The sequence below is a fragment of the Megalobrama amblycephala genome, linkage group LG1, assembly GCF_018812025.1.
Source record: "Megalobrama amblycephala isolate DHTTF-2021 linkage group LG1, ASM1881202v1, whole genome shotgun sequence".
Taxonomy (NCBI): domain Eukaryota; kingdom Metazoa; phylum Chordata; class Actinopteri; order Cypriniformes; family Xenocyprididae; genus Megalobrama; species Megalobrama amblycephala.
This window is the reverse complement of record NC_063044.1, coordinates 39,134,409-39,147,804: the sequence shown is the minus strand read 5'-3', so window position 1 is coordinate 39,147,804 and position 13,396 is coordinate 39,134,409. Positions and strand designations below refer to the sequence as shown.

Here is a 13,396-nt window from a genome sequence, read left to right as displayed (position 1 = left end):
AATTGAATTAACCTCGGCATAGTTGAATAACAAGAGTTCAGTACATGGAAATGACATACAGTGAGTCTCAAACTCCATTGTTTCCTTCTTATATAAATCTCATTTGTTTAAAAGACCTCCAAAGAACAGGCGAATCTCAACATAACACCGACTGTTACGTAACAGTCAGGATCATTAATATGTATGACCCCAATATTTGCATATGCCAGCCCATGTTCAAGGCATTAGACAAGGGCAGGACGTCTGGATCTGTGCACAGCTGAATCATCAGACTAGGTAAGCAAGCAAGAACAATAGCAAAAAATGGCAGATGGAGCAATAATAACTGACATGATCCATGATAACATGATATTTTTAGTGATATTTGTAAATTGTCTTTCTAAATGTTTCGTTAGCATGTTGCTAATGTACTGTTAAATGTGGTTAAAGTTACCATCGTTTATTACTGTATTCACGGAGACAAGAGCCGTCGCTATTTTCATTTTTAAACACTTGCAGTCTGTATAATTCATAAACACAACTTCATTCTTTATAAATCTCTCCAACAGTGTGTAATGTTAGCTTTAGCCATGGAGCACCATCAAACTCATTCAGAATCAAATGTAATACATTCAAATAAATACCATACTTACGCGATTAGACATGATGCATGACGAACACTTTGTAAAGATCCATTTTGAGGGTTATATTAGCTGTGTGAACTTTGTTTATGTTGTTTAAGGCAAGCACAAGCTCTTGGGGCGTGGAGCACGAGAATTAAAGGGGCCGCACACCCTGAATCGGTGCATTTATAATGATGCCCCAAAATAGGCAGTTAAAAAAAAAAAAAAAAAAACACCGGCGCCTCCATGTTAGCTGTCAGTAAGCGCGCTACTATTGAGCTTTCAAACTCTGCACAAACACTTGAATAGCCCACATTTATCTAGGTTTACGTTAACATACACGGCCATGTAAAGTTGCTACTACTTCCATGTTTCAGATAATAAGCAATATTTGAGGTCGATGAATGATAGGCGAGCGTTTGGATGTCCTGCCTGATGTACTGTAATTACCAATAAACCAGCTGTTAATGATATGTCTGTCACAGCGTGACTTCGCCACTTCCTGTGGATTTTTTTCTGCGACTAATAAAATTTTGGTCGACTAAGCTTCTTCTTGTCGACTAACGGTTAGCTGATTATTAGGGGGCAGCCCTACAGATATGTCACAATAGGGAAGAAAAAACCAGAACAGAAAGATTGTAACTTCTGTTTCACATGGACTTTAAATACATAAAACAAGAGCTGATAAGGTCCTGATTTCATCTTTGTGCTAGCTGCCCTCTATCTAAACTTTGAGTTGATCGCTTCTTATCCAGTTAAGTACTACTAGTAGGGCTGCTGTTTCAGCATATGGTGCTGCAGGAGACGAGTGATGAACCATATCATGCAGGAACAAGATCCAGACTGGAGAGTAATGAGATATAGCTAAAAACACTGGATATCATTAATTGTGTATACTGCTGGGGTTTGTAGCACATCATGAGCTACTTTAACAAACTGGAGGAAATGTTCTCATAGCATGTGGCGCAGCAACTGCTATAACAAATCAGTGTTATAAGTTTTAAAGCTTCAAATTAATAGCTATTCCAACAAAATATACATAGCACAAATCCCAAATAACAATTCTGTACAAAATAAGATGAATTTTATCTGACCTACAATGAATGAATGGTCTGACACTCATAAACAAGCCAGTGAAGATGCAAATTAGATACGGATAGACAAACTGCTTGATTGTGTGCAAGTCACAGTTGGCATAATGTCAAATAAATGAAGAAATTAGAAATATGATCTGTTCCTAGACCTTGCTCAGTATAAACAGTGCCCTCTGAGCACCTTGTAGTCTTATTTGCACTGTATTGTGAGCACTGCTTGTACAATCCTGAAACTGCTATTTTATTTCATGTCTTTGAAACATTGTCTCATGCTATTGTGATTTTAGATCTTATATTTGCTTGACTATGTATTATTATTTTAACATTAAATCTTACAATGGCATCAGGAGGTGGCCTCCAAACAGAACTGTTCCCAAAGTCCCTTTAAGGCAAGTCATTTCACTCGGCGGCCATCTTTGAAATGCCTCTCCAGTCATGCAAGTACAGCTCCTATCTTTTTGAATGGGGAAACATTCAAAGAGATAGGAGCTAGGTGAAAAGCTGTTTACTTAGCTTACGATTAAACTTCATATTTGAAATCACCAATGAAATCGGACAACAACTGTCTCATAATTTTCATTTATAAATGCTCAAATCATGACAAAAAACTGCATTTTTCAAGCTAGACTAGCCAATGCGTATGTGCAGTCATAAGCACGTGTCTCAGCAATCGGAGCTTCTAAAGGCAGCTGCAGTGACACCAAAGTGACACAATGACTATACCAATTGGCTCTTTTATTACAAAAAAATGTTTTGGCCTAAAAACGCGTGACATCACTTAGAGCACCTTTAAGTACAAAATTAGTGCGTGAAAATAGAGCACTTTAAGTACATTATAGAATTGTACTTTTTTTCACCTGGGTATGCATGTTGCGTCAATTTATCATCTTGAAAATAAAAGTGGTTATTGAGCATTTTGAAACAAATATTGCATAGAAATTTACATTTACATTAAGCAGACTGAATAATGAGTCAAGAACGAGATGTTAAAGACTGAAGAGGATATAGTAGTCCATGCAGTAAGGTCATTTGTATACTGCTTGTTTTGGCAAACTGAAGTAGCATCCTAAGTGTATATGACTCTCTTCTTTCAGATGAACACAATTGGAGATATATTAAAAAATATCCTGGCTCTTCCAAGGTTTATAATGGTAGTGAATGGGGGTCGAGATTTTGAAGCCCATCCATCCATCATAAAATTAATCCATATGCTTCCAGGGGTTTAATAAAGGCTTTCTGAAGTGAAGTGATGGGTTTTTGTAAGAAAAATATCCATATTTAAAACTTTATAAACTATAATAACTAGCTACCGGCAACGGCAGTACACAAGTTGAGTTACGGAGTAAAAATTCTCGATTTAGACTTCTAATTTGTGACCGGTGTTTTGTTTTGCTCCATCCTCTGTGCTTCCGCTGGAACTAGACTCACGTACGGCCATTGCTGGAAGCCAGTGATTATAGCTTATAAAGTGTTAAATATGGATATGTTACAAAAAAACAATCCCTTTACTTCAGAAGGCCTTTATTAACCCCCTGGAGCTGTATGGATTACTTTTATGATGGTTGGATGCACTTTTTTGGCCTTCAAAATCTCCAATTCACTACCATTATAAAGCTTGGAAGAGCCAGGATATTTTATAATATAACTCTGATTGTGTTTGGCTGGAAGAAGATAGTCATATACACCTATGACGGTGAGTAAATCATGGGATAATTTTCATTTTTGGGTGAACTATCCCTTTAAATTTAGAAAACATTCTAGTATACATACTATATACTGCAGAAGTAGCTGTTTTGTTGCATTATAGAAGAACAAAAAGTAAAAAGTTACAGAAAAGAAAGACAGAATCCACTGGCACACAGAAAATTCATAAATTCTCTAACCTTCCCATGGCAGATAAATGAGCTAGCCTAGAACAATAACATTCTTTCCATTACATCATTTTCCTAATCATGAGGATTATTAACTTATTCAATTATAGAGTCTGGAATTGAAATTGGCCCGATCTTCCATCTGTTAGCAGACATTATGGATGAACTAATAAACCTGGCTCTCTGAAAACACAGATTAGAAGTAATATTATTTTAAAATGTAATATTTTTCCTACGGCAATGAAAGAATAATATTTGCGGAGTAAACATATGGATAGTGAAAATCAGCAGACATGTGAATAATGAAAATCAATATAATGTAACTGCACGCTGAACAGACTATGAACTGATGCGTCCTTTGATGTGACTGCGGCACCATCTTAATTAAAATCACAAAATTATAATTCTGCCGGGGATTTTTATGGCAGAGCGGAGTAATGAATGACACTTATGCCTTTGACCTCCTGTCTAATGCATCTACCACAGTCTCTCGTACATTCTAATGAGATCACCATGACAGCCTTCTCTCTTTCTCATTTACTGAATGTTACTGAACACTGGTGCAAAACCAGTGAGTGAAGGACAATAATTAAGCATTTTGATTGTAACAATACATTGTTATATACTGTCTTACAATGATTCCCCCTATATATATATTTATATATATATAATCACTATGGTTAAGTTCCTAAATGCCATGCATGAGAAAACAATCCATGAAATATAAAGGATATTCACAGTTTAAAGTATATACATCTTAAATACATTATCTGAGATCTACCTATCCACTCAAAGGCTTTCGGCTGTCATGAGAGCTTTTGGTCTTCTGCCATACAAAAAGATGTATGTGCACCTTAAGGCAAATGGCTGGAGGAAAGACTTGGATTAAGATTTACTCTTGGATTTCAATTAAGGAAAGAGCCTGTAAATACTGGTACTGTTTTAGTCATCTGTATCATCTGTACTGTATGACTTTGAAAACTTCAGAAAAAAATAATAATCCTGGCACAATGCTGAATCATCACATTTTGTAATGTTATAATAAATTTTATACGTTATGGCATACAGCATACAGTTAAATGCACTTGCATATGAATATCCCTAAAACAATTACCTAATTTTGCAATAATCAGTTGTGTGTCTATATGTCTCAGAAAAGGTGATGCTTTTGCCTAAAGCACATAACAACCACTGCAACAATCCAGTCATCTCTTTAGCTAAACTTAAAACAAACAAAATAACAGATCTGCATAAACATCTAAAGACATATGCAAATGTTCACACATTATAAAAACCAACAAGTAGGACTGATTACTTACCATTAAGCAGCACGTTTACCACCAGATGCGTTTTCATAATGCCTGTTTTACCGTATGCAGTAAATGTCTCCCTCCAGTGGTACTTTAATAAAAATCCAGTGGTATATCAATTATAATAACAGACCAAGAAAACAAACAAATACATATTATTTGTAGCCTATTATAAATAGTATTATTGTTTGTTGCAGAGATTGTTTTCACGTAATGTTTGGTGTCATTTTGCCAGAAAACGTGTTATTTAGCGTATTTTATCATCTTTTGTGTAGGCCTGTGTAGAACTTAGCTAAAGTTAATTTTATAATAAAAAAATAAGATTGTTCTTTTTCTTTCTTTCTTTCTTTCTTTCTTTATGTATGTATGTATGTATGTATGTATGTATGTATGTATGTATGTATGTATGTGTACATTGATATCAAAGTCAAATATAAAAAGAAAGTATGATAATTTCTATGCCCCTCAGAGGTCACATGATCCATAAACCCCGCCCCACATTTTGCCCGTCGACGTCACTCCATTTCACTCCCAGCATTCCCTGCTGCAGCCATCATCTTGAAGTTCAGAGCAAGATGGCGGATAAACCAGGTATGGCTGAATGGGAATTGCATAGTTGAATATATTTCACTGTTTAGCGTAATTGTTTAATATAAATCGTGCTGTTTTATTCATCTCCGTGTCTGGAGACAAGAATGGAGTGGATGTTTATTGTGTCGTTTGTGCGAAGTGACGCTGAAGGCCTCGAGGCAGCAGACGCGAGTCATGTCAAGGACTTTCAGTAACATTGGCTGCCTGATTACGGTCATGACTCAATATAATGTTCAGGACATGCAAATCCTCCAGTAGGGTTTTGTGAGATATTCGTTAGTGAACTGTGCTGGTTGGTTAATGAGAAAAAAAAAAACAATTACATATAGTGAACTACTGCATACAGTGGTAAAATACTGCCTGTGACAGCTTTCACTCAAGAGTAAAAGAGCAAGTTTTCTTTTAAAGCAAGTGTTCAATTTTGTGAGTCAGGTTTGTCATTGTGTTTCATTGAGTTCACAATGTGCAGAAAATGCCTAAATAATTTAGTAACTAATACAGTAAATATTGTGGCATGGTAGTGTTCTCTTTACAAAAAGTGCATTACCATAGTTTTACACCATGGTATAAATAATACTGTCATAGTACTAAAAATGAAACTATCGTCATATGTCAAAAAGCAACCTAGGTGAAAAAAAGTACACTTCCATAATGTACTTAAAGTAATCTATTTTCGCGCACTAATTTTGTACTTAATATACTAAAAATTCTTCTTTAGTACTTCTTAAGAACATCTAAGTGTACTCAACTGTGCTATTTTGAGACAGCATGAAATATGGACTAAAATGTGCTTTATCTCTTTATTTAAAAATGTATTTAGATACTACTTATAGTACATTTGAACCCATAGTGTACTACAAGTGGTATCTAAATACATTTTTAAATACAGAGATAAAGCACATTTTAGTTCATATTTCATAGTGTCTCAAAATAGCACAGTTGAGTACACTTAGATGTTCTTAAGAATTTTTAGTATATTAAGTACAAAATTAGTGTGTGAAAATAGAGCACTTTAAGTATATTATAGCAGTGTCCTTTTTTTCACCTGGGAAACAAACATAATACCATGGTGTTTTTTGTCTGCTTTGGACTAATTTGAAAAAGTGCATTTTGCATAAGCTTCAGTGTCAAATTCATGTGTGTCATTCTTTACCTTTCTAACAATGCAATTATCTGCAGCTATTATTTTAGATGGTTACTTATTTTAGATGGAACTAGTTCTAAGTTTCATTTGGATGCAAATGAAGCAAACTGGCTCACTGAGCTTTTCAAATAAAACACTGTGAAGTGTCTTTACCCACAATTGTGTTTATTTAATTGTGGCTTTTTTCACTAGTTGCCCTGGCCCAGAAGAGGCTTATGGACGTCAAGCTTGGTCAACTGCCATCATGGCTCGGAACAAGAGACTTCACCCCGAATGGACTTATTGGTGGAGTTCGTGGAGGTAATGACTGTATTTAATATTGGAAAAACATCTTTTGATCAATATTATCATTTTTGTTTGTGTTATCTCACTAATCAAATCTTATCTTAGGCTATGAGAGATATTACAACAAATACATCAATGTGAAGAAAGGAGGTATTGGTGGAGTTGCCATGTTCATTGCTGGTTACATTGCCCTGAGCTACCTCTGGGAATATGATCACATCAGTAAGTACTACAAGTGTATTGGAGAATCGGTAGTAATGTGTCCTTCACCATTGTACTGTTGTCTAAATTTAGTGTTACTTAGGAAGTGTTTTCTGTTCTTGTCCCTCAACAGAGCATGACAGGTGGAGGAAGTACCACTAAAACAAATCTTTCGTCTGCAGCAGTGTCGCCACACCTCTCAGCTTTCTGTGTTTGACTCTTGTGACCAAGAATAAAATGACATTTATTTAATTTGGACTCTTTATTGAAAGCATACAAAAGTGTAGGCTGTATGTACAAGAGCTTGATTATTATTCATATTTCTTGTGATTAATTAAACATGTACTATATTGATTGGGGTTTGAGACTTTTGTGTTTTGTCACAATTCAAGCGTTTGAATGGTTTCACTGATTTTAAATACAAATTGCAACCAAGATAGTAAGGAGGAAAATGTTCACTGCATTTTCAAAGCACAAGAATGGAGAAATGGAGGGACAAAATGATCTTTATCCAGACACAAAAGCTAAAACAGCATGAATAGTTTGTTATATCCTAATTGTCATATTGTAAAATACAGATAAAACAAGTCAAAGATAATGCTTTCATAAATTCAGTTAATCTTTATTATAAGTACAACAATAGTCTTATTTTATTGATACAAACAGGCATCTCAATAGACTGCAAAATGATGCCCATCTCTTCATCTTGGTTGCTGATTGACACAATGTTCATCATAAAGACTGTTTCATATGTAATTTCAGCACTGTTTTAAAGTTTAAGCAATCAAGATGCTTGTTGCTCCAATACAAAAGACTCACATTTCAAAGTATGTGATTATGTAAGGTTTCATGTGAAAGAAAAACAAAAATCCATATAAAAGCGGTTTTACTTCTACCTTTTCAATGTGTACTGACTGTGATGCTCTTGGCACATGGACAGTGAGGTAGAGCCACATTTCCATCACTCATCTATTACCCTACAGTGAAAGGGTAATGTACCAGGAATCAAACTCTTCAATTTGCGAGATCCATTATTCAGAAAACTACTGTCCACTCAAAAACGCCAGGTGTCCTTTTGTGCATTTGTTTGCGTAATGGCCCTTCTCACCACACTGAAAGAAGCAAACAGACATTCAGTGTAATCTCCACATTTTGTGGGCATCAAAATATGGGTGGAAAAAAAAAAATGCATAAAATCAAACGGCGTCCCCACCTTGTAACACGTAACTTGGTCCAGTGGACGAGGACCGCGAGGTCCACCCATGTTGTTAGAATGCATTATCCCAACAGCATTTGGAATTCTCTGGTGGTTGTTGTTGATATTTGGGTTGGTTAATTGGATGAGTGACTGTGAAGATCTGTTTATGGGCTGCATGTTTTGCTGCTGGAGAATAAAATTAAGATGAAACATTAATATCAAAGTAAGCATTAAAGAGGCCATATGATGTAATTTAAAAAATTCATTATTTTGTGTACTAGATTAGTAGGGAGCCCCTAAAGGGACACGGTGATTATGGGGGGTTTATTAGATGGGTTTATGTGCTTTTGCTTTGTGTTTGCTCACAAAACTTTTGAGTTCTTTGAGAGTGAATGCAAAGTTTCTCATGGGGTGCAAAAGCATTGGAAGATATTTTTCTCTCCCATCATCTCATATTTTTTTTCCATTATCATGTCCTTTTAGGGGCTCTGTAGAATAGATTAACATGCTTTTATGTTCAAAGAACATTATTTTTCACATACTGTACAGTATTGCAGCACCTCAATTCCCAGTATGTCTGAAAAGTGTCGATTGGCCTCCATAATCGCGACATGGCGACAACACTACAATTCACTGAAGCCTCGCCTTGTTTCTTTCCTTATACTTTTGGCCGGGCATTATGCTAACATTTCAAATTGTGACAACTTTGTTTGCAGTAGTAATATCTGCACTTTGACTTTGCATATTAAGCAGGTCTGGATCAGTGTTCTTTTTCAGATAGAATAAGGGGCAAAACCTTTTTTAACTGGCCAATCATTTACGTGACAATGACATTTTAGGGCATGAAAATGGGTTTCAAAGTTCAAGTTTTTAAAAACTATACCGTTAACATCTCTGTAAACTACAAAAACATGAATTTGCTAAGACGGTGACGTCATGCGCATGCGTATTACATGTTCAGTCTACAGGCGCGTAGTGTTTCTTTACAAAGTGACATTCCCAACTACTGGCCTGGAAGCATAACACAGCGTTTTTAGTCATTTTTGCGGATCCGTGTAAAAGGGGAGCATTTTGACAATTGTCGTCTGTACGTGAAAAACGCAAAGGAAAAACATTTCCATTTTTAGTGCATTGTTGATGTTTAACCATAACCTAATTCCCTTTTGTGAGAGACTATATGCTTTGAAACTTTGAAGATCGTATACATGCACAAAAAGATACATTACACACTAAAGGAAAAGGAAAACATTTAAAAGCATCATATGTGACCCCTTTAAATTATTTTGGAAAAAAAAATAAAATAATTTTTTTTTTAAAAACCTTTTGCTGAGACTGTGCTTGTTGCGGTAGTGGTGGCTGTTCAGTCGCACCCATTGGAAGTTCAAATCTTGGGCTAGGAATTACAAAATGAAAATGAATTTGGTTAGACAATGCAGAAATGTTTCTTTAAATCACATGTATGAATATGTATATGCATTATTGCAATAAAAGATACTCACTGCATAAATTTGCATGACTTGCCCTCCGGGCAGAAGCCAACAAGGTAATTTACACAAATGACTCTTCTTGTGTGTCTGTGCCTGCAATCCGGACCTTAAGAGAAGATGGGGGGAAATGGACATTTTATATTTTCCATTACAATCAATTTTGAAATATCTGTAATGTACCTTTCATTTAAATGTAATCATTCATTTAAAACATGAGATCCTAGATTGATTTAAAGGGTTAGTTCACCCAAAAAATGAAAATAATCCCATGATTTACTCACCCTCAAGCCATCCTAGGTTTATATGACTATTTTCTTTCAGACAAACACAATCTGAGATATATTTAAAAAATATCCTTAGTCCGCCAAGGTTTATAATGGTTGTGAATGGCAGCCCAAATTCTGAAAAAATGCATCCATCCATAAAAAAAAAAAAAGAAGTAATCCATACGACTCAGGAGGGTTAATAAAGACCTTTTGAAGCAAAGCGATGTGTTTTTGTAAGAAAAATATCCATATTTAAAACTTTATAAATTCAAATAACTAGCTTCCGGCGGACGACCATACGCATACTGCGCACGTCAATTTGGGCGGAAGAGCAACCTTTGACATGACACAAGAGGAGGCGCAAAAGGAGAGCAAAACAAAACACCGGTCACGAATTAGAAGTTTAAAATGAGAAATTTTAAAGAGAAATGTCAGAGGATTTCAAATATAAGAGAATTAGAGCTTGAGTTTGTTGCCCAGCCCTATTTGTTTAAACCGCGAGAAGCGTCTAAGCTTACAACACTCCTACATCGCGTCAGATGATTACTCATTTGGCGCAAGTCGACTTGCGCAGTCTGCGTGCGGTCGTCTACCGGAAGCTAGTTATAGTTTATAAAGTTTTAAATATGGACATTTTTCTTACAAAAAAGCATCGCTTCGCTTCAAAAGGCCTTTATTAACCATCATATGGATTCATTTTTTTTTATGAATGGATGCGTTTTTTCTTTCTTCAGAATTTGGGCTGCCATTCACAACCATTATAAACCTTTGAGGACTAAGGATATTTTTGAATAAGTCTCAGATTGTGTTCATCTTAAAGAAGATAGTCATATATACCTAGGATGGCTTGAGGGTGAGTAAATCATGGGGTAATTTTTGGGTGAACTATCCCTTTAACAGAATTTGATGTAATATAATGTTTATACAACTTTTTTTAATGTAAAAATGCAAATATCTGAAAAGACTTACCATGCTTACAAAAACCTCTATCATACCATGGGCAATCTTTAATCTTAGATTCTGGATCAATGTGCAAGAATGGACACTCTTTGTTACTGCACTCCCCTGCACAAACAAATTATTAACACTATTATTCACACACACACAGATATAGATAGATAGATAGATAGATAGATAGATAGATAGATAGATAGATACTAACCGAATTTAGAGTAGAAATAACATTCAGGCATCTTTGTCATATCATACTCGTGTAAAAATTCACATTGGTCTCCTTTCTTGCATAAACCTCTAAGCCAGTGCTTGCACACCACAGTCTTTTCTCCACTGATGTGTCTGAATGGACACATTCCACCTGTCAAAAGAGAAAGCTGTGAAGTCCGATCAAAGCAATGAATCTGATTTACAGGTTAAAACCTTAAACAAGCTTTAGCTACACATGCCTTTTATACAGGCAGCTCTCATGAAGAACTCGCACACAGCAGCGCCAGACTCTGCAGAAGAGGAGAACATTTGAACCATTATTAAAAGTCTTCTGTCCTACAAAAAAAATATTTATCAAGCAGTTCGTCTTATATGTTAAAAAAAAAAAAGAATAATCAGAAACAAAACATTGAAGATGTAAAACAGATATTCTTCAGTGCTCCTATCAACTTACTATCCATTCCTGGAAATGGCAATGGTTGAGCGCCCAATTGTTGTTCTACAGCAATTTCTAGATCAAACTTGAGGTGATCGACATTTGCGATTAATTCCTGCATTTTGGTATTATGTTCTTAATGTTTTTTAACCAGCAACTGAAACTCTCCTCGTTATAACACTAAAACAGAAAACTAAAAGAAGTCTTGATAGCTAACAACTTATCAGTTTGCCTTTGATCAGGTTTAATACAAGACGTAAAAAGAGAGAATAGCGAAAAAGTACGCAGATGTATCAATTGAGTAAACGGCTTTTAATGCAGCGCATGAGTGGATCGCTAAAAGAGATAAACATTGTAAACAAACAGTTGATTTTAGAACCGTCTGCTCCAACAGCGCTGCTCAAGAGTGACCCCTGACCCGCGAACTCCAGGCCCTATAGTCGATTACAACAGCATCGAGCTCTCGGCGAACGCGCGAATGCATGTTTAAAAAAAAACATATTTCTTAAAACGAGTATTTTTGCCTCATTAATATATAATCATTAATATAAAAAACGTGCTAATGATCTACTGGTGATTTGTTGTTAGATGGGCGACATAATCCACAAATAATACTCAAAATGCTGGTCTTGATCAGTGTGTTGGTTGTTGATTAAAATGTCTGCTTTAGTCACTAGCGCCATGCAGTGCCAAACAATTGTATTATAAAAGAGTGCTGACAGTGGTCTGGCTGGACAAATTGTACTGGGATTTTAAATTTAATGAGAAGTGTATTGAAAAATTACGGTTATTAAAATGTCGCATAGTTGTAAATTATCAAACAGAAGCTATTTTTCTGTTTTCAGTGAAATAGCAAACTATAATGTACAGGATATCATGAACTTTTTACAACTAATTTTAAAAGTTTGTCAAATGACAAAGCCTTTTATGGGTTTCTACTCTTATTTTAACCCCAGGGTACATCGTTATATTGTTCAGAGAACAAAAAATAAATAATAAATGCTATATTCAAAGTATGTAATAAATGCTTTTTTAGTAATATCATTGTTTGATTCTGATGTGTCTGATACCCTAGAATATTTTAAAATACATACATTTGCCCAGCTTTTTTTATGGTGTCCTGAGTATTTTTATATTACAGTTTGAATATTATAGGCCTGCTTAGCCTGTATATGTTTAATCCTGTTTCTAAATTGATTTATTTTCCAGAATTCCCCTGTAAACATTTGTGGAAATGTTGTCCTGCAACAACATGTGTTCAGCAGCACCATTCTCATTGTCTGATTCTGATGTGTGAGAACTTCTGCGTTTCAGTCAAATTTCTCTATTTTGTGTTTTAGTCAGGAAAATATAGAACATAGCTGAGGAATCAGAGGAGGAATTCTCTTTAAGCTTGGCATGTACATATTTATTTTAGTATTCTGAACAGACAAGGATAAGAATGAAGTCACACCCACTTCATTCTTTTTAAGATAAAGGAATAACACTTTCACTCATCCATAGATTGTTCTTAGCTGCAAGTAACTGTGAAAACTGAATTTGTACCATCAGTAAACTTGTTTCATTAATATTATGGATATTTTTATGTTAATAGGCAGTTAATATTGCATATCTGGAGAAAAATAAATGAATGAAAAGAAAAAGATGAAAATCCCTATCCTACATTATTCCTTTTTCCAGAGCTTGCTTATATATATATATATATATATATATATATATATATATATATATATATATATATATATAG

The 13,396-nt window shown here is 35.1% G+C and overlaps 2 protein-coding genes across 5 annotated transcripts; one reads left to right on the top strand and one right to left on the bottom strand.

The window, feature by feature from the left end:
- Window positions 1-5,349: 5,349 nt before the first annotated feature.
- atp5mf (ATP synthase membrane subunit f) lies at window positions 5,350-7,350 on the top strand. The gene is made up of 4 exons (XM_048192373.1): window positions 5,350-5,468; window positions 6,805-6,912; window positions 7,003-7,119; window positions 7,232-7,350. Exons 1-4 carry the CDS (start codon window positions 5,354-5,356, stop codon window positions 7,258-7,260), a joined length of 369 nt encoding a protein of 122 aa, XP_048048330.1. The 5' UTR covers window positions 5,350-5,353; the 3' UTR covers window positions 7,261-7,350.
- A 343-nt stretch (window positions 7,351-7,693) lies between these two features.
- On the bottom strand, window positions 7,694-12,097 carry cpsf4 (cleavage and polyadenylation specific factor 4). Of its 4 annotated transcripts, none has more exons than XM_048192363.1 (9): window positions 11,668-12,097; window positions 11,453-11,503; window positions 11,212-11,364; window positions 11,019-11,114; window positions 9,796-9,889; window positions 9,613-9,689; window positions 9,544-9,551; window positions 8,312-8,482; window positions 7,694-8,210 (listed from the first exon to the last, which is right to left on the bottom strand). In XM_048192363.1, exons 1-9 carry the CDS (start codon window positions 11,768-11,770, stop codon window positions 8,142-8,144), a joined length of 822 nt encoding a protein of 273 aa, XP_048048320.1. In that variant the 5' UTR covers window positions 11,771-12,097; the 3' UTR covers window positions 7,694-8,141. The 4 variants fall into 4 exon arrangements, with proteins under 4 accessions (XP_048048320.1, XP_048048321.1, XP_048048326.1 ...); XM_048192364.1 differs by having other exon boundaries at window positions 8,312-8,479; XM_048192369.1 differs by lacking the exon at window positions 9,544-9,551 and having other exon boundaries at window positions 8,312-8,479; window positions 9,617-9,689.
- Window positions 12,098-13,396: the final 1,299 nt, after the last annotated feature.